Raw genomic sequence first — 21,273 nt, forward strand, 5'->3', positions numbered from 1 at the left:
TGTAGAGAAAATACACATTAATAGCGTAATTGGACTTTTGACTCAAAACCTCATAGTTACTGAGATAAAGTTACTGAATTGGTGTACTCATAACATACATCGGCAAATCCGCTCTGAAAATTTCCTCCCATGCATGTCCAGCACGTTTATGTCACATGGCAACTCAAACAAGGTTTCAGGTGATAATAATAGTGGCATGGAGAGTTACCGTTTAGAAACTACTGCTACTCTGCGCATCATCCTTTGAAAAGACAGTGGTGCTTTTCTTTTCTTCTTCGTGGTAAAGGTGTTAACCCATTTGCAAAGGGGAGCTGTGAAACTAACCATGCTCTACGACGTCACATATCCCTTCCCCCGTGGAGCATTATGGGGAAAAGAGAAAACGGAAAATGGAGAGAGGGTCAGAAATGTGGAAGGAGGGAATCCTTACAGAATGATCAACCCAGACATACCACTGCATAACCACATTAATCTGACCTAAAATAAAGGGGCTTTCCCACACTTCCCCCTCTCAAAGTTCTGCCCTTTGATGTTACATCACAGGTGCTCTCTGAATGTGGTGCTTTCTAAAGGTTTCAACAGAGAGCTATGGTCACAGAATTACAATGCATGTGAGTCTATGCTTGTATGATGACATCGAACATTTTAGAGCAAATCCAGGATTTACACAGCCGCATGTATTTTTGTATTAAATGAAGAAAGCGTGAAACATAAAAATAAATCTAAAACATGGCTTCTTCTCACAAAGAGTACACTGTAAAAAAACGTTGCTGCCTTAAATTTTTAAGTATGTCATTTCAACTTAAATTACTTAAACTGACTTAAAAAAAAAACGTATTAAAAAAGTTATTTATAACTTCTTTTGATGAGTTAAAGCAATGTAAAAACACATATTGTCATAACCTATTGATTATATAATTTTTTACTGTGTATTGATTACTTTTCGATCTTTTTAAAGCTTTAAATTTTAGGTGAAATTAACCTTCAATGTAGGAACAGAAAACTCTCTTTATTTATTTTTGAAGATGAAAAGTCTTTCTTTCTTTCTTTACAAGACTTGAATATAGTGCACAAGTTGTATAGAGTCATCTTATGGTGCTTTTAACCCTTAATCGCTGTTTGGGGTCAAAATGACCCCAATGGACTTTTCCTTACCTTCATCTCAGGGGCATGAAACTCTGTGACTTTTCCTAAATAATCTATCTAAACATGCACAAAAAAACTGGGCTTGATTTGGTTGTTCTAAAGGTGTGTAATTTTTTTTTTACCATTTAAGGTGTTTGGTGTCAAAATGACCCCACATTGAAAATGAATGGGAAAATGAAAAAAATGACTTTTTAAATTTTGTTTGTCAAAAAAATAAAAGTAAATCCATTATAAATCTGAATTTTTTTACAAATAAACCAAGGTCTGGTCCTAGAGCATAAATAAAAAGTAGACCGAACTTTCTATCTCATACACACACTCACACACACACAAACACACACATGTATGTGACTGCAACAGAGAGCATTTTTACAGAAATTGGCAAATAAAATAAACAAAACTGGCATAAATCTAAATAAATTTACATTTAAATAAAGGTCTGGTCCTAGAGCATAAACCCAAAGTGGAACGAACTTTCTATCTCATACACACACACACAAACACACACATGTATGTCACTGCAACAGAGAGCATTTTTATAGAAATTGGCAAATAAAATCAACTAAACTGGCATAAATCTGAAAAATGTCACATATGCAACATGGAACAAGCTTTTATAATTAGAATAATTAATTGTATTAGAATAATTTCTAAAGTTTTTCCACAAACCAGCAGATGTCAGTATTCTATCCCTAACACATAGAGCAATGTCCAAAAACTATTTAGATTTAATTAAGATCATAATTTAAGTGATTTTTTCTTTAAAAAATCTTTTTTCATGAGCCAATTTATGGCCTAGTTGTGTAATTGTGCAGTAAATAGGTAAAAAAAAACTTCAAAATTTCCACAAAAACACAGCATAAATGTATAGTTGAGAAGTAAATAAAAAAAAATGATATATAGGTTTCCATTTAAACAATGTATATTTCCTTATGCAATCGCTCTTTAAAAGTTTGGGGTCAAAATGACCCCAAACACCTTAAGTGTTATCCTTTTTTAACAGTGATTAAGGGTTAAGTCATTTTTCGTGACCATTCAGAACAGTGTGAAGATTCATCCGTCATCTCCTTATAGGCCTAGTCCATGAAAGACATAAAGAACGTCAAATATGTTAAGATAGAGTCAATGCTGACAGATTTGCATCATTGAGTAAACTATTCCTTTACAGTCAAAGCTGCTTTACTCCTAAATATAACTAGTGGTCATTTCTCCACTCCCTGATGTCATTTACATAACACTTTGTTTATATCAGAAAACTCCAGACGGGTTGTTGCTATCATTGAACATGGATGCTAAATAAAAATGTTAAAGGTATTTTACATTTATGCAGGGACAAACTTTCAGTGCCTACATATAGACAAAATCACCGCACTTAAATGTCATGTCGCCCCTACAGCTACGGAACAGGACCTGAACATTTCATGTTGACACGCAATGCACCATTACAGCAGAAACCACAAACAAGGCCCGAGAGTCAGATCCTGAACGAAAGTGAGGAGGACATACAGTAATGTGCAAACAGTTTCCATTACCTTTTCTTAATTAGGCAACAACAGAATGAGGAATTACTACATGGAGCAGTGCGTGAGCCACATGGTGCAATCATGGCAGTAATCCTCCCTGTAGTTCATGTATATGCAGGTTATTTACGTAGCAATAATTTCATAACATTGAGCAGCTTCAATGGGATGACTCACACTGAACAAATAAATAAGAAACTATGAGTAAGAGAGGAATGAGTTAACACACTTTCTTTAGTGTCTGACTGAAGCTTTTGCGGAAGGGGAAAAGCATGAGGTGATATGAAGCTATACTGTGGCGTTATACTTCATTTCCTTTCTCAGTGATTAGAGGAAAGGATATGCGGTAGGCCTGTAATAGCACTGATGCACAGATAATTTGAGACAGCAAGACAGCATAAACCACATTAATACACTATAGGCCCCTGTTGTATATTCTTTATGTTGCAGGCATGCAAAATAATGAATTAAAACCACTGATCCATAATAAATATAAAGAGATACGAGGTCTCGTTTAGCACATTATTAATAAAATAAATGTTGATTAATAGAGGTAATACGCTGATTTCACGCAGCCGTTATTTTGAAATCGAAAGCGAGGCTCCGGTGGGAAGAAAACCGGAAGTGTCGCCTTTAATCATAGGAGAGTCTTGAATGCGATGGTGTATTGTTGTGTTTAATGATGTTGTGTCAATTCTAAAACTGTACATACATTTCTTTAATACTTTAGACTATATACAGTGAAATTCATTTATAAATAAAATAATTTTTTTATATAATTCAGAAAGTAAAAAAAGAAGCAGGAATGAACTATATACATATCCTATATTGGATATTAACATCCAAAAGTGTAAATCGCGGCAGCAGCTTCAGGTTGGTAGTCCAAAGGCATTGTTGTTTATCTTTACTTCCGGGGTTTTTCCCACCGGAGCCTCACTTTCGATTTCAAAATGGCGGCTGCGTGAAATCAGCGTATAGAGGTCATATTTTCAACTTTTCATCTCGAAATAGTCATTCACACTATATTATCAACATCATTAAAAACATTGCTTAAAAACCTGTTGTACACAATCTACATGCCTTCTGTCATCTGATCCATACTTTAGAAGTAAGTTTAATTGACCCTTCGCTAAGCCCCGCCCTCCTTAGTTACTGTTGCTACGCCTGTCAAGCTTTTGCGCCTGGCACGTCTATTACAGTGTGTATGCACTGGTTTCAGACATTCCTAAGGAGATAATTAGTCATTTTTGGCGAACAGGTGAAAATATGAGAGAACAAGACTGCAGTATGCATTCGAGGGATATATCCACGACATAATATGCAAACGATTAGAGAATAATTTCATCAAAATTGAAGCTAAAGTCTATAACGTTAGGTCCCAGCGCAAGCAGCAGCCACCTCATACACTGATCATTTAAATGGGAAACACACAAATTGAGCCAGCAGGGTAAGTGAAATGTGAAAATATTCTAATATTTATAGATCAAACAACTTATCCATATGTATTGTGGAATAAACACAAGACATTAGCCTGACCACTTTGCAATGATAACGATCTCCCGCTTATATTTGTAGTGCGCCAGGCTAACGTTTGGCCGTCGATTAACAAAATGCTGAAATATAATTTTAAGTAACGTTAAGTTATGTCAGTGAGCCTCCGTCTTGCCTTTAATCACACTGCTTGATCCACGAGCTGGACAATAACTTTATTCTAGAGCTGCTATAAAGCCAAAACACTTTACTTTTTATTTCCTGTTATCAATGTAAAGCTGCTTTGGAACAATCTACATTGTTAAAAGCGCTATATAAATGAAGATGACGCCCGGCATTTCTCCCCTTGGGTTTTAGGTTTCGGGAAGGGAACAAAATCCACCACCCCGTCCAAACTTTTAGGATACCGGGTATCAGATTTGCACAATCCATACGCACACCGCTTCAGCATGTTTCCCTCGCTCGAAAGCTTGCCAGACCTCCCGCGCCTAGTTACGGTTGCTAAGCCACGATTGGCCTGTGGCGGTTTTCGGGCGTGGCTTAGCGAAGGGTCAATTCTAAAATTGCTTTTGCTGTGGAATCTTTAATGATTTTTAAGTAGGCAACAAATAACTTTTATATTGACAATATTTCAACATTTACTTGACAAAGCAACCTGATTATCCATAGATACGTTTTTTTGTTGTTTGTTTTTTAATCGTGTTAATGTAGGCCTAAGTATCAAATTTGACACAACAACATGCTTATGTTGAATACATTTCTCAATCATCACTATTATACATTGTGATGGACGGTGTGCAGCGGAACTGTAGCCTACCGGGCAACTTTGTCGCTTGTTTTCATGTGTGTCTCGGTAACTTATAGTAGGACATATGAGTTTTTAGATCCCGTCATTGTTGTCCACTTTGTTTTGTGAGTTTTTAGATTGTGTCCGTTACTCAGTTACACTCAGGCAGGCTATAAAAATCACTGTCGGTTTATTTTCGTTCTTTTCGCGTCAGATGTGAGACTTTTCTGTGTTATATGAATTGTGAAAAGCGTTATACAAATAAAGGTGAATTGAATTATATATACGTTATAGATAGCCTATTGTTGGCCTATGATAGATCATTGTTTTCGCCATGCTTTAAACCAACACCCCCCTTCACATCACATGTAGGCTATCATTAGCTTTGAATTTAGAGTTCCCCACTTGTAAATATGACTTAATTTGGTGATTCATGTGCTCGAAACTCAATATTTCAGACTCCAACTAAGGCCTTGTCTATTATCCCATGCAAAGTTCTTTCCAGCTGCACCAGAAATCCAAAATTTACAAATGGCGCACAATTATCAGGATTTTTACTTCAGCTGATAGGTTATTTTTAAGATGCCGTTGGCATTTTCTAGCAACTGCTAATTTAATCAGTGTTCCCTTTTTCTTTTGGGGATTGTTGTGGCCTGTTAAGAAAAAAATGAAGAATAAAAAAATAATCACACATATGTTTCGTGTGGTTTTTAAGAAACCACAAACAAAAGATTAGAGCTCAGAGACTGCACAATAGGCTATATGGCGAAATGGCTCATGTTTATTAGGACTGTGTCTTGCATCAGCTTTTTTAACTGCTAAACTAACAAAGAAATGTATCAATAGACTTCCGCTTCAGTAACAAACCTGTTTTGGGCACAGAAAGTGAGCATGAGATAAAGAGAATGAAAAGGAGAGAGAAATCAAAAACAAGACTGTAAAGGCCAGAAGATTTTCAGGGTTGGAATCTCCCAATAGGAACTAAGTCATCTGTGTGTAGTTTGCCGTGTTGGACAGGCTCTTATTACAACACCAGGCTGAAACTGAAAGTGCCTGTGGCAAAATTGACATTAATCAAATGGAGCTGGTTTGTCAGCATTCACTGTGAGGTCAGAGAAAGGATTATGAAATTGCTTATTTACTAATCTAATCCTGTATGTACATTAATAAAATGTTAAACAATCAGAAATGCTTACCTTTCTTTAAAAAGCCATTAATGAACATCATATATTGCTTAACAGATCAGTAACTCATGAGAATTTAGTTATGAATCCATATATGAAAAAAAAAAATATATATCAAAATTACATGTTGCTTTTAATTAAAAAAAGTAGGCTACATTAAGTTAACTAATGGTCTGTTAAGCATAATTAAGTGAAATAAAAGATGAATTAAACTTATAAAGTGAACCAAACAATGAATAAAAGCAGAATTTTAATGTAATTATAATAGTTTATTGAACGTAGGACATAATTTTTCTCACTATGTAGCATGCCGAGTGTGAGGGTGTGTGTCAGTGCTACATTTCGAGGTTAGTGTGTGGGTGGAACGTCGGTGTTTGAGAGCAGAGGGAGGGTGTTCTTTCCCTTTTCAAACCAACCTCTGTTCCTCAAGCTGGTTGCACACTGACATCACTGGAGTTTCCCATTTAGTGTATATAAAATCGGATGCAAGCAGGTAACTTCATTTCAAAAACTCACACAAAAAGGAACAGATCTCAGAGAACTAACAGCATGGTGAATTACGAAACGACAATAGATCTGGAAGCCAGCGTAGGGGGAGTTTATCAGACAACGGTGGCACCTGTACCAGTGAAGCCCTCCAGAAGCTGGATATGGAAGACAGTTGCCGCAATCGCTTTTATCGGCCTCTGCGCCACCGCTGCTCTTTTCTTCGCCTTGCATACAACGGTAAGATGAAACTTCAGTGTGGGACGATAGTCATTATTCAAGTACATAACAGTGTGACCTAATTTCACATTTCAAACTAGTCATTAATAAGCAACATTTGCCTTGTCTTTCACAGAAACCGAACCAGACAGAACTTAAAAACTTTCCAGAAAAACAAATCATTTCAGAAAAACAAATCAGCACGACGACATCAGGTAAACAACATTCCTAGCATTCCATCTCTGTTTGCACTTTCAAAAGCTAAATCTGTTTTTTTCATCCTGATCGTAACTATTTTTTACGAGGTGGCGATTTTGTATGAATTCGTACGATGTGAAATCACATACTCGTAATCCCTAAACCTAACTGTCAGAGGGGCGAAAGCAGATTGTACAAAACCATACAAATTAAATTGTACGAATTTATACAAATTACCCACCTATTTGCCAAAATGTAAAAACAGTTACGATTTGCAATTAAATGTTGTTCTTTTTACATCAATCTCAATGTTTTGCTTTTCTGGTTATGCTAAATTATTTTACACATTAATTGGCTTCTGTTGTTAGACTCAAGACTGTGAAACTGACACCAATCCTCTTTTCCACAGAGCACGGAATAATGCTAAAGCAGATCGCTGAGAACACAAAGGCAGCCATTCATTTACATGGTGAGTCTCAAACTGTGTCTTTGACTTTCTCTGTGCTCCGGTGTCATATACGTCATGGGTCATCTCATTTCATGAGAATTCTTAGTCAAGATCATCTTATCAGATACTGCCAGTGACGACAAGACTGAATGTTTCATCAAATATTATCTAATTTTGGACTTCCTAGTGTAGTGGAACGTAATCTAAATGCAGTAGTATAAAGCTTCCTCACACATATGTAATGTGCGGTGGGCAGCAAGAGGTGGGGACACTCCCAATAAAATGTATGATTACTTTATTGCGTGCTCTACTAAAGATAGATCATTAACCCAAATGCCCAAGAAAACTGAAACGGGCCCACTTCACTGCTACCTTCTCAAGTTTTAAGATTATATATTAAACACAGTTAGATCTCATAGGAAAGCATTTGAAGTGCCACCTTCTCACACATTTATCTTCTCCATTCCCAGGTGAGCGTGATCGCGACGGAGAGTCGGATGTACTGAAATGGGTCAGCGGCGTGGATCAGTCGTTTGAACAGGGCGGCCTTCAGCTGATCAACAACGAGATTCACATCCCTGCCGAGGGCCTTTACTTTGTGTACAGCCAGGTGTCCTATGCCATTATGTGCAACATGGACGAAGGCGAAGATAATGCGCCTCTGAACTTCCTCAGCCACAGCATCTTGCGTTACACGGACGCAGTGGGCAAGCAGATGCCCCTGCAGAACTCGGCCCACTCCGTCTGCCAGTCAAACGAGGACGGGAAGACCGACTACAGCACCATCTACCTCGGTGCCGTCTTCAAGCTTAGGGAGGGCGATAAGTTGTCAACCAAAACCACCCGTGTGGCGGATGTCGAGGAAGATTATGCCAAAACCTTCTTTGGAGTGTTTGCGTTGTGATTTATTAGCCACATGAGTCAAGTGACACTGGTACAAAGACAAGTGTTTTATGTTAAAACTCTGAAAGTATGTTCTCAGGGCATTTGTTTTTTAAAGTAGTTTGACTAAGTCCTTATTGCATCATGACGTAACGTTTTGGTTCTAAAACACACTAGATGCAGTGAGAGCCATGCACTGAATACTATGTACTCAGTCATGAGCAATATAACAAGGGCACTACACCTCGTAAACTTATTTTAAGCTAATATGATGTTTATTATCTTACTTATTTCGTTGTAGAAATTGTAAGGAACCATGTTTTTTGTGCTATATATAATTATTTATAACTTATTTTAAAGTGTGTTTAATGTATTTTATTGTCCTATTTATCTATTTATTAATGATTGCATATGCTATTATTTGGAAAATTAATGTATTGAGATTGTTTGTTGACACGCATCTGTGATTCTAACAGTGAATAAACAAGAAGTATTACTGCAATACACTTGTCTCGTTCCTAACCGCACTCAAAAAGAAGAAGCAGCTTGTGACAGGTCATATGAACACAGTGGGGGATTTTGGGATTCCAGTACATGACTTGTGGTTCTTTATCTTCCTAAAGTCTGACTTCCTTTTATTCGTCAAAAATGAGGTCACTGCTTCTTTCCCTCACAAACGTTTGCTGCTTTTCTCCCAGGTGTGATTAGAACAAAAGCCCAGAGCACGGAATTAACAGGATTGCATCACTGCGTTACTCTCGTGAAGGGAGGAGATCTTACGACTTTAAAGCAACAATGTCCCTGTGAATTCCAGGGAGTGCTTTCCAAAACACCCAAAACTACTAGGCCTATTTAAAATCCAAATGAAATAGGTTTGTTGCCCTTTGCAGCTAAAGTAACTAGTGTTGTATTACACATTTATAAAATGTTACATCTAGGTTCCAATACAATAGTATATAAACTGAGAAAGTTCTGTACACTGTGTTTTTCATTTTGAGGCATAGATGATGAGATTCAAAGAAGATTAAGAGTAGCCTAACTCTTTAGAGTTCTCAATAAAGAGTAACTTCTGCTTGAAAGATATCCCAACGTCTTCTGGTCTCTCCCACGTAGCAAAATTTGTCTGGCCCACCTCTGGGCCTCATCCTTGCTTCAATTCTGGCCCAGTTCTGGCTGGGTCCCCGGCCCAAAACTGGCCCAACACACTGAAAACGGACTTAAACAACTTCCTCTGGCCCAGATGTGGCCCTCACCCTGTAAAATGACTCTTATTTATTGATATGGCCCAGGTCTGGCCCAGGCACTGTAAGACAGATCTGGCTGAGAGTCGGCTGGGTCCCCGGGCCATATGTGGCCCACACCCTGTAAAATGACTCTTATTTATTGATATGGACCAGGTCTGGCCCAGGCACTGTAAGACAGATCTGGCTGAGTGTCGGCTGGGTCCCCGGGCCAGATGTGGCCCAGAAACTGTGAAACAGTGGCAGTGAAACACAAATTCAACCATTTAAACAGATTAAGGGTTTTTATTATAAAATGAACTAATACACTTTAATATAAACCTGTATTAACAATGAACAAATACACACTATTAACATTTATTTACAACACAATATGTAAACTACAAAATAACAAGTAAATTATATTTACTGTATACGATTAAAATAAAAACATCACTCTTTCACACACAAACTATCTTTCACTCTTTAACACTAAATAAATTCCTTTTGCAAATGTCAAGTCACCATTAAATATCTAGCGCTATATACAGTAATGACTGTTTCAAAGCAGCTTTACAGGGTTAAACAGGACAATGATCAATGATGCAAACAGTTCAATTTGGCTGTAAAGCTGCTCTAAAAAGAAAATAGTGTCATTGTTCAGCTGAATTCAGTTCAGTGTTGATTCAGTTCTGTTCAATAACTGTATAAAGTATATCAATTATAAAAAGAGTTCATTTTCATTATTAAACAGCTCTGCAGAAAACAGTGATGTCATCGTCCAGCTCAGTTCAGTTCTCATATAATGGTGTCAATGCAGGCAGATCAATATTATTAAGAATAAGTGTCCCCAACTAAGCAAGCCAGAGGCGACAGTGGCAAGAAGCCAAGAACCTAAACTCCATCAGTGACAGAATGGAGAAAGAAAAACAGGCTTAGTCAGGGGGGCAGTTCTCCTCTGGTCAAACAACGAACATGGTGTGTGTTAGGATTCAGGTCGCTTCACAAGTCAGATTGTGGATTGATATCATTCAGAGTATTTTATTCAGCTCCTTTTGCTTGAAGATTGGAAAAGATTACATCAAGGTAAAAGAGTAGCAAAACTCGAGAGCATGTAGATGTGAATTTGAGAACTTGTACAATAGATATTTGTACAATAAAAGTTGAAGCTGGCCGTTGGGTCTGTGCGGAGGACTGGTCTGGTTCTCGTGGATCTGATCCGATGACTGTGCTGAGGACTGTTGTGTCAAAGGGGTCTTCACAGTGTTTGTGTCTAGGTCTCGTCTAGTTGTGATGTTCTGGTCTGGCATTCAGGGCTGTTGTGGTCATCTGAGGGTCCAGGTCCATCATCTGGTCTGGATATGGCCTAGATCCGGCTGACTACAGTAACCTTGGGATAAGACTGAGACAGAGAGACTAACATTAGCATAGATGCCATTCTTCTTACGATGTAACAAGTACATTCAGTGTTATGGGAAGTGTTTCCGGTTCTGGTTGACCGAATTTATGCAGCCTAACAATCCTTTAACAGATGTGAATTTTAGAAATGTGAGAGTGTGTTATGTTTATGCTAGGTTAAAGAGGTGTGTGTTTTTACATAGATTTAAACTTATCTTGTGTCTGCCCCTCGATCTGCTGCCAGTCCATGATACCTCGATCTCCATCTCAGCAGCATTAGCTGTGAGGGTTTCTCTGAACTGCATCTGTTAAATAAAGGAATAGATATTGTGAGGTCAATATTAAATCTTAAGCATTAGTTTAAGCACATAGGTTTAACAAATGTTGTTGCCAGAGTTCACACAGCAGTTTAAAATATAGGCAACACTTTACAATAAGGTCTCAATTGTTAAAATTAGGCTAGTTAATGTGTTAACTAACATTACCAATGAACAATACATTTGTTACAGTCTTTGTTAACATTAGCTAATAAAAATACAATAAAAAAATATAATAAAAATGAGTTCACTGTGCATTAACTAATGTTAACATTAAGTAATACAAATTTTGATTTTAATAATGCATTAGCAAATGCTAAAATGAAAATGAACTAAAATGAATAAATGCTTAAGTATTGTGCATTCTTAGTCCATCTTAACTAATGTAGTTAAACTTATATTAACGAATGAAACCTTATTGTAGTGTTACAAAAATATCTGTAAAAAGTGTTGGGTCAGATTCCAAACAGTGCGTTCAGATGTTCGATCATAATCATAGTAATCCCAGTAATCCCCTCTGCAGTAAAATGTTAAGAAGAACTACCATTTTAATAACATTACACAGTGATATATAGCCTACGCTTTACATTTTTCTTTAACTCTAAAATGCTAACGCAGATTACGCTACATTCAAGAACACAAGACGTGCCAAAGACAATGAATTAAGAAGCTGCACTTATTTTGCAGCTTCTCTTGTATCTTACAGCGCTTTTCCATTTTGGAGTTCCCCACAGCAGTGTTAAAAGCAAATAAATCTTATTTTTTTATTTCAGATTGTAGCCTACACGTCTCCGCGGGTGTAAGTTGTACACTGTGGTCAGTGTAGTTCGAATCACAAATAAATGACTCTTTTGAGAGGTTAGTGAATCAAATCAGAAAGAGTCGCCTGTATAGAGAACTATGGCGCCGAAAGCGCAACGTTAGTCCGACTCCTATGATTCGACTCCTATGAACCAACTAATCACTCGTTGAATAAGACGAATTGGCTGACTAAATTTGAGCACAAGAATACCGGTATAACTCAATATCATTTCATTAGCCAAAATCACAGTGCACTGGATACAGAACAGCAGTATTTCTAATAAAAAAAAAAGACTCAAATTTATTCTAAAAAGAGACCGTAACGTTAGGCCTTCTCATCAACACTCTCTCCGGGACCGAATGGATTTTTAACGTATTATCATCGTAAACATCTGATCTAACGTTAGATATAAAACAAAACTATATTTATCTTGACAATTAATACATCAAACAGCACTAGAACAATAAATGAATTAAATTACTTACTCGTTTTTTCAGATGAATGATTCCTCTCGAAAACGTTGGTCTGCGTCTGCAGGATCTTCCTCAGGATTTAAATTAACCGCCAAAACCTTTTTTCAAGCGGCTGAGTTCCTTAATTGTAGTAGTGGCCCGCTTATGACAAAACGAACTCGGGCCGATTGTAAATACACAAAGCTATACCGAGTATGTTAACCGCCAAAACTTTTTTTCAAGCGGCTGAGTTCCTTAATTGTAGTAGTGGCCCGCTTGTGACAAAACTAACTCGGGCCGATTATAAATACACACAGCTATACCGAGTATGGACCTGACACAAGTACAACTGCTTTCAGCCGAGGCTGGCCCATACAGAAAAAGCCGTAAGTCAGCCAGATGTGTTATGCACAGTTGGCACGGATCTGGCCCATTATCTGTTCACCGGTGCCGACAGTGAGCCAACAGTGACGCATTTCAGCCGGAATCGGCCCGACTGTGCTTGCTATCTGGGCTGCATTGACGAAGGAAAAGTTTACACTGATCGTGTTTGCACGCATCATTTTAAAAGGATCCTGTTATGCTTTTTAGGGATGTCCCGATACCGATACTGGCATCGGGGATCGGGTACTCGTAGGCTACTCATAAAAAATCGCCGATACCACGCACCGATACCACGTACATTTTGCAAACCGAAACTGGCCGCCGCGAGTGCTTTGTGGAGGTGAACTGAGGCATAGAAAACTATAATGTCGGCGGTTTGGGCTCATTTCACAGGGTTCTGCGGTGCGCGAGCTGATAAGAGAAAAATGCGCAGTGGAAAAACGCGCGAGCCGGTCGAGCACATCCCTTTAAACAGACATTAGTGGAAACTTAAAGTTTGTTCAGTCGGATGTCAATGGCAAAGAAAATAAAACTAGGCATGTAGCTTATTAACGTTAACTGACAAGAGAGATAGAGCGAGCGCACTTCTGTTGAATGCTCTTGATTGCTGATCGTTAACTCACTCAGCACGTTATTTGGATGAAAAAATCAATCGTATAAAGTAAAACATGAACGGTTACCTGATTTAAGTATAACGCGTGGTTTCCTACATTATTACAGGACGTGTGCAGGTCAAGAAGTTCCATGAACGCAAACATCCGAAGCACGCGCCCCGCAAACCAGCGTCTCGGCACGCGTTGATGCGAATACTGAATTTAATTGTCTTTCACGTCTATCGCTTGTACGGACGAATTCACACAAAATTATGTAAAAACGCCCGTCTTGGCGAGTATCCTATAGTAAACAAAGTCGGTTATATCTCAAATTAACGTATAGCCATGTTCAAATGCGGTCCGTGCGTTCGGTCTTAAAGGGGCAGCAGTTTGATAAACCTGCTTCTGTGTTTTAATGTTAATCAAACAAAGGACAAAGAAATACTCACTGCTCTTGACTAAATAGGCTACCCTTTTCAACTTTACAAAAATATCTATCTATATATAATTTATACAGTAATGAATATGCTTTTTTTTCCACATTTGATTACTTTATTCAAATTTCTGTAGCCTACCTGTTAGATCTACCTGAAAAACTCTAAAAACACTGTTTATTTCATTTGTAGCCTTTCTTTGTTCTATTGTATTTATTTGTCCTATTTGTAATTCGATTGTTTGTTCTTATTTTGTTACTGACTGCTTACTTGTTTTAAATTCACATTAATTAGGCTGGTTGTTTTTGTTAAAATTGGATTAAATAATTGATATTTCACTGGTTTTGACAAACATTTGGACCGCTGACCCAATCCTCAGCACTGAGCCCTGCTGAAGCAGCTCTAAATATGTGCTGTGCTATTAAATGAAAGATAAAATATGATAGAGCAATAGAATGAACAGTGACAGTAACAGAAGCTCATACAATGCATTTTAGCAGGCTTAATTAAGCATGAAAATAACTGAAAGAAATATATATTTGATGAACAAATTAAGCCAACTAATATGATGTATATTCTTTTGGTTTATCTACTAATACATTTAAAAATTACAAATGCAGTGAAAATTCAGGTATCGGTTACGGTATCGGTATCGGCATCGGCGAGTACCAAAAATCAAAGTATTGGTATCGGACTCGTTCTGCAAAAAGTGGTATCAGGACATCCCTAATGCTTTTCCACTTTTTCAACTTTAGTTAGTGTGTAATGATACTGTGTTTAAGCATAAAAAAGATCTGAAAGGTTACAAACCTCAAAGTCCACTCCAAAGAGAGATATTTTATTTAACAGAATTCACTTTCCAAGAACTACAAGGAACGCCTCATTTGGACTACAACGAGTTTTTTTCAGACTTTATGATTGAAGTCCCAATTTTCTCATTCAAATAAAATGGAAAACGCAAAAAAGAGAGACACACTGTTTTATCCACCCCTTTTCCAAAACTCATTTGTTTGACCTTCCTAAGGCTGACAAACTTAGTGATTTTAAACACTGCTCCTGAACATTATAAACCCAACGTTTTTCTGTGTGCTGAACATTTTATGAAGAACAGCTTCCAGAACTACAATGCAGGCTACGCACAAAAGCTTCTCCTGAAATGGAGCAGTTCCCACTTTGTCTGGACAATCTGTTGTTTGTGGATTACAACTTGTAAGTGTGTCTTATTATTTGTAGTTGTGTTTTAACAGTTCCAATCATAAGTTTTATGTTGCTATGATGTAAACAAATGGCAAAGCTTTGCCTCCGCTCGCCTGCTAGCCAACATTAGTGTTGATATAGTGTCTACTGTAGCTTTTGTAAGCTATTGCTTTTGTAAGACTGTTCATCACCCCTTAGGAAAATTAACCATGATTTTGTGATCGATTACTGTTGGTATTACCATAGATTTCCAACAAATATCATGATTAAATGCTGTATAACATAGCATCTAAAATGTATAAGAAAATTAGAAAAAACAGTTATACCACTCTGAAACGTCCTGTGAAATCCATGCTTCTTATTATTTGGTTATTTTTATAATGAGTATACATCCTCCTAGTTATGCTAAGCTCTAAATGATTTTATCTGGTTGACATTGTGAGTGAGGGGGGCCTTGAAATTGTTGTGGACAATGGGTGGGGTAGGGTCAGGAAAGTGTCACTTTCCTTCCTGTCAGTTCTCTGTACCAGTGGGGAGTGTACCACTGTGAGAGAGAGAGAGAGAGAGAGAGAGAGAGAGAGAGAGAGAGAGAGAGAGAAAGAGAGAAAGAGAGAAAGAGAGAAAGAGAGGGACAGGATCAGGAGAGATACCCGAGCCGGCACTCAAACTCAGGTCGCCCGAAGCGCAGCTGCGCTACACGTCGGAGCGTTTCCCACAAGGAAATTCGCTTTAACTGGTACAAGTACTTTTAAAGACCCTCATGATCGTTTGTTTTGACTTCCTTTGTGGGGTTCAAGCCTAGGGTTTTACATGTCTTGCATTAGATCTTGAGACTGTTGCTTCATCATGAACAATTCTGGCTGCACTCTCAGTGCAAAATGAGTTTATTGAATGTTGACATCCAGAAAGTTTGCATATTTAGAGAAACTTTCTAAAGCTTAACATACATAGTTTTTGTCAGTTGAAAAATTACAAGGGAATTACATTATTTTTAGACACTTGAAAGTATAAAAAAAAATTCCTTGTGGTACAGTGCACACACGTGACAGTAAGCTTAAGGGAAATCCATAACTGCTGCAACAGCAGGGCCTTTAGAGAAATTAATGCCTCCGAATAATAACAACCATCCCATGTACGTCAGTGGTGACTCCACACACAGATGTTTACAAAGAACCCCTCCCATCTGTTCAAAAGGCACTGTTTCAGTAATTACAGATTGTACCTTTACCGTGTGTCATGTGTTACAGTATATAGTCACACACCCTGAGCTACATTACTAGAATGCTGATATAGAGGAAACAAATTATGTCTATCTGTCCAGTTACCAACTGTGAATCATTGCTTGTTATATGTTAGTTTATAGAAGAGTACTTTTCATACAAGTAAATGAAACATGCAGCAATGCACAACTCTGTCCGAAATGAACATCCCCGAATATTGTATTACGTGATTGTCTTACTATAGGAAATAATGATCAATGTAATATTGCAATAAATCCAAATATACATAGAGATTGTCCACAAGTACAAAATTTTAAGCATTGACTCAACTTGTAATAAATAAAAAAATACAAGAGAAGAGAGTCAATAAAATTTTATAGATCTAAGTGGTTATAGTTTTTATGATTTCTGCCACTGTGACAGTGTTTATGAGGTGATAAATAATTGGGAAAGCTTTCAAGCATAACATTTGCGTTTATACGTCACAGAATGGTCATTAATATCATCTTAAAATTGTACAAAAAGTGGTTGCATCCCTTACAATGCACATGAACAATTGTGAAGATACTCATTTGTTACTCATAAGAGGCACAAAATAATTTTTTTAACCATCAATAAATGAAAAAAAAAACACATCAATAATTCTTTTTATAAATTAAGAAATATTTATATAAATGAATTCACTTGAGAAGACAAACAAACAAATAAATAAATATTGCACAGACCAAGTAATGGTCTTGAATTTGAAATAAAAAACCTATAATATGGACAGAGACAACTGTGAAGAGCACTCATTTGTCCACTGTTACACATATTATTTTAAAAGTTTAAAAAAATATTTTTTTTTTTTATAATTTTTTAAACCATGAATAAATTATTAAAAAACAAACAAATGAAGACATATATAAACAATAAAATAAATAATAAAATAAATAAATATTTATTTCACAGATCAATAATCTAGAGAGAGTGCTCACAGAAAAAAATAAATATTTTTAAACAATGTTAGATGTGAGATGTGTGATAAATTTGGCCCGAAAGTGCAAAAGCTACAGAAGCTGTTCATAGGCCTGTGCTTATTTTTCACTCAAACTGTGACGCAACACAAATCACAAACTTCATGGATAATTTGACAAACAAAAAAAGCCATTAGCGATGATTTGATCGGGAGCATTTGTGACTGTGCGCTAATACGAGGGAAAACAAAATGATGCTCATACCTTTATACAGTCCAGGCCAAAACAAACTTCTTTCTTTCTTTTCCATTTCATTCCTCTCCACTTCTACTAAAAAACAGGCGCAGGAGAGGTTGAGACAAGGACAGAAAAGCCATTAAAGCACCCTGGCACACGGCCTTAGGGATTAGAGGAGAGAAAGCATAGGAGGAAAATAGAGTATCGACCAGACTCGGGTCAAATACCTTTAGGAGTGAGTAAATCACAGGTTCGGCTAAAGCCTTGTCTCATTTTCTTTGTGAACTGGATGAGTGAGAGCAATTCATCTGATACCGTCTGTTGCCGCAACGGAAGGTCTGTCTCATTAAAGTGACAGTCTCTTCAAATGCTAAGCGAAGCACGGAGACGCGCTCTTCTTCCTTCGCTGTCACTCAACAAAATAACTCAAAGAAACGTTTGACCGGTTCTGGCTCCGGCACCCACACAATCCTTCCTAAACACCCCTGTCCTAGTGCTTAAAAGACGCCTTTATCCAAAGGGATTTACGCCAGTCCAATTGCAAAAACAGTCAGTTCCCCTTGAAGAACTCCGGTTTAAGTGCTACGGTCAAGGGCATAATAATGACAGATCACAAACGTGTTTTAAGTAACTCTCGACTCGTCTTCACTCCTGCTCCTACCTCTAGCATTCGGCCTTTACGTTTGCAGTGTTAGGCTCTTCAAAGAATATCACAGGTTCAGTACAAGTTAAGCACAATTGACAATGTCCAAATTTTCATTTGTCCCCATTTTTCTTTAATAAAAACAAAAGCAAATATCTGGGTTACATTGAGGCATTTACAATGGAAGTGAATGGGGCGATGAAATGGAAGTAGAGACAGATCGTTTCTTCTCTATTGTGTAATGGATTCTCGAAAAAGAAATATTATAGGGCGGGGACTTGATTGTATGCTCGGTTGTTGATTGGATTTTGAGATGTGCGTTGCACTCGAAAGTGGAGGCAGAGCTTGTACATTGACATTTAGTCATTTAGCAGACGCTTTTATCCAAAGCGACTTACAAATTAGGACTAAATTAAGAGGCGGAGTTTAAGCTTGTAGAGGCGGAGTTTAAGCTGACTTAAAGGTATAGCGGAGGATTTTCCCGAATTTTAGAAAAGAACCGCCCTCTCCACTTTTTGAAAAAATGCACATGCGCAACACTCTACCTGCTCCCGAGAGGGAACGCCTATTAAACGTGTGCACGAGAGAGCATTCACGAGCTAATCATAGCTTACATTAACTTTTACTAGCAGTGATTTTAAATGGATTTCTCCAAATAGCATGCCAAACTTTACCTGTCAAGTAGAAACTTCACGACTGAGGCATCAGTGGGAAGCCCAACCTGTGTTTTGAGCGCACGCCATCGTGTGAATCGTGTGCACGAGCACGTACGACGGCCTTACGTAAACATATCACCAGAATGATTGACACTTAGGAGGACCAATAGTCTTGATGATCCACCCGGAAAAAGAAAATCCTCCGCTATACCTTTAATATCTAAAATCCTGCATACGTCCTGCATATTTTAACGGAAGGTCCGGAAGTATTACAAGGTAAAAAATTGTTTTAACAATGAGACATGTACACGTATTAATTGTTCACAATAATATCTATAACATGCATTTATGAAATAAATAGGATAAATGTCCCATGACCAGACAGAGGAAAAGCAGTTTGGAGAATGGATGGATGGATAAGGTGAATGAAACAATTTTAGTGTGATAAAATTGCTAACGAACCTTTTCTGTGTAAAATTGTACTGTACTTTACAGTTGTCACCATGACAAAGCAACCCCATAAACCCTGAAACTCTCGAACAACTGTAAAAATGACAGTATAAACAACTTTACAGCTCAAATAATACACTGAATAAGTTTTTTTTTTTTAGAATTACAAGCTTCACATTTCTTCAAAAATGTGTTCCCATTTACTTCCATTGTATGTGACTCCCCGTAACCTTTTTTATTTTTTTAAGAAAATGAGGGACAAGCCTAAAAGAATGTTTTATGCTAATTAACAAAACAACACATGCTGTCAATTACGCTTGACTTGAACTGAATCCAGAATCATATAAATGTTTGATTTATGGACAAGAAAAGTGGAGTTATTTTCTGACATCATTGCTTTTTGGTGGATAAAAGCATTGCATGTTTCCATACACGCTATCATTCAAATGTTTAGGGTTTATACGATTTTTTTTCTTTTCTGAAAAAACAAAGAAAACATCTCAGATCATGTGACTGAAGACTGGAGTAATAATGCTAACAACCCCAAACTTTTGAAAAGTAGTGTAGTTGGAGCAGAATGTGAATTCATATTAAATACCGAGATTTCTTTTTAAAATAAATAGTTTTGAGATATAGGGAGTTATCAAAAGTAAACAAAGAAGTCAGGTTCAGGAATGTCAGGAAACTAAAAGCGGAGTTAAAAACCCACCACCGTTTCTAGATACAACTTTACATTGCCTTCTTGAGATTCCAGCATCCCGGACTCATTTGTACAACAGGGCTAGACGGCTGTTGTGGCAGTTGTTCCGGCTCAGTTTGCCCTCGCCCTGGTAGAGGTTGGAAGAGTTGGAGAAGGACGGAGGCACGGATTGTTTGTCCGTTGGGGTGGAGTAGCTGGGGGGTTCGGCCTGAGAGGACGGGACGCTGTGGTTCTGGTTCTGATTCTGGACGGATGTGCGCCTGCGAGAACGCAAGGCCTGACGTTCTGCCAGTTGACTCCGCAGCTCCGTCACTCTTTCTTCCTTCTGTACAAAAAAAAAAACTATTATTTACCAATCAAATTAAAAACCTATCTTGACTTTGAATGTGCCACATTTGAAACTTGAAGTAATAATTATAATGTTATATATATATATATATTTACAGTACAGGCCAAAAGTTTGGAAACATTACTATTTTTAATGTTTTTGAAAGAAGTTTCTTCTGCTCATCAAGCCTGCATTTATTTGATCAAAAATACAGATTTTTTTTTTATATTGTGATATATTATTACAATTTAAAATAATTGTTTTTTAATTTATTATACTTAAAATTATCATTTATTTTTGTGATGCAAAGCTGAATTAAAAAAAAAAAAAGAAAATAAAAAAAAGCAGCAAATGTTTTAAAAATAGAAATCTTTTGTAACAACAATATACACTACTGGTCAGTAATTTGGGGTCAGTAATTTTTTTTCTTTCTTTTTTTGAAATAAATCAATACTTTTATTCAGCAAGGATGTGTTAAATTGATAAAAAGTGATAGTAAAGAAGATTTATATTATTAGAAAATATTTTTTTATTTTGAATAAATGCAGTTCTTGTTAACCTTTTATACATCAAATATATTAGGCAGCAGAACTGTTTCCAACACTCATAATAAATCAGAATATTAGAATGATTTCTAAAGGATCATGTGATAGTGAAGGGAGTGGATTGGAATCCACTGCTGCTTCAATGTATATGTAATGAGTGATTATAATCAAGGTATTAATCAACACTTTTCCTTCTAAATATCAAATGAGTTGAATTACTTCTCTGGAGATTTTACTTTGTTATAGAAGTTACCAGTGTGATTACTGAAATGTTCTTTTCATGTATTCATTAATGTCAGTATTTGATATTTGAATGCAGTAACGTTGCTTGCCTATTTATCCCAGCTTCCAGAAATTAAATAGGGACTGGTTTTGTGTTT

The 21,273-nt window shown here is 37.1% G+C and overlaps 2 protein-coding genes across 3 annotated transcripts in view; one reads left to right on the forward strand and one right to left on the reverse strand.

Annotated features, from left to right (window-relative positions):
* The first annotated feature begins 6,405 nt into the window (after window positions 1-6,405).
* tnfb (tumor necrosis factor b (TNF superfamily, member 2)) lies at window positions 6,406-8,863 on the forward strand. The gene is made up of 4 exons (XM_084420034.1): window positions 6,406-6,854; window positions 6,970-7,048; window positions 7,441-7,500; window positions 7,950-8,863. The coding sequence occupies exons 1-4, from the start codon at window positions 6,612-6,614 to the stop codon at window positions 8,381-8,383; spliced, it is 816 nt and encodes a 271-aa protein (XP_084276160.1). The 5' UTR covers window positions 6,406-6,611; the 3' UTR covers window positions 8,384-8,863.
* Window positions 8,864-16,026: 7,163 nt separating this feature from the next.
* The window catches only part of gabbr1a (gamma-aminobutyric acid (GABA) B receptor, 1a), a 65,210-nt gene continuing 59,963 nt past the window's right edge, over window positions 16,027-21,273 (reverse strand). For both annotated transcript variants that reach the window (XM_084418822.1, XM_084418823.1), the window contains one exon: window positions 16,027-20,345. In XM_084418822.1, the coding sequence (XP_084274948.1) occupies window positions 20,085-20,345 (261 nt within the window). In that variant the 3' untranslated portion in view covers window positions 16,027-20,084. The remainder of the gene's footprint in view (window positions 20,346-21,273) is intronic.

Source organism: Rutilus rutilus (genome assembly GCF_951802725.1).
Source record: "Rutilus rutilus genome assembly, chromosome: 9".
Lineage (NCBI taxonomy): Eukaryota > Metazoa > Chordata > Actinopteri > Cypriniformes > Leuciscidae > Rutilus > Rutilus rutilus.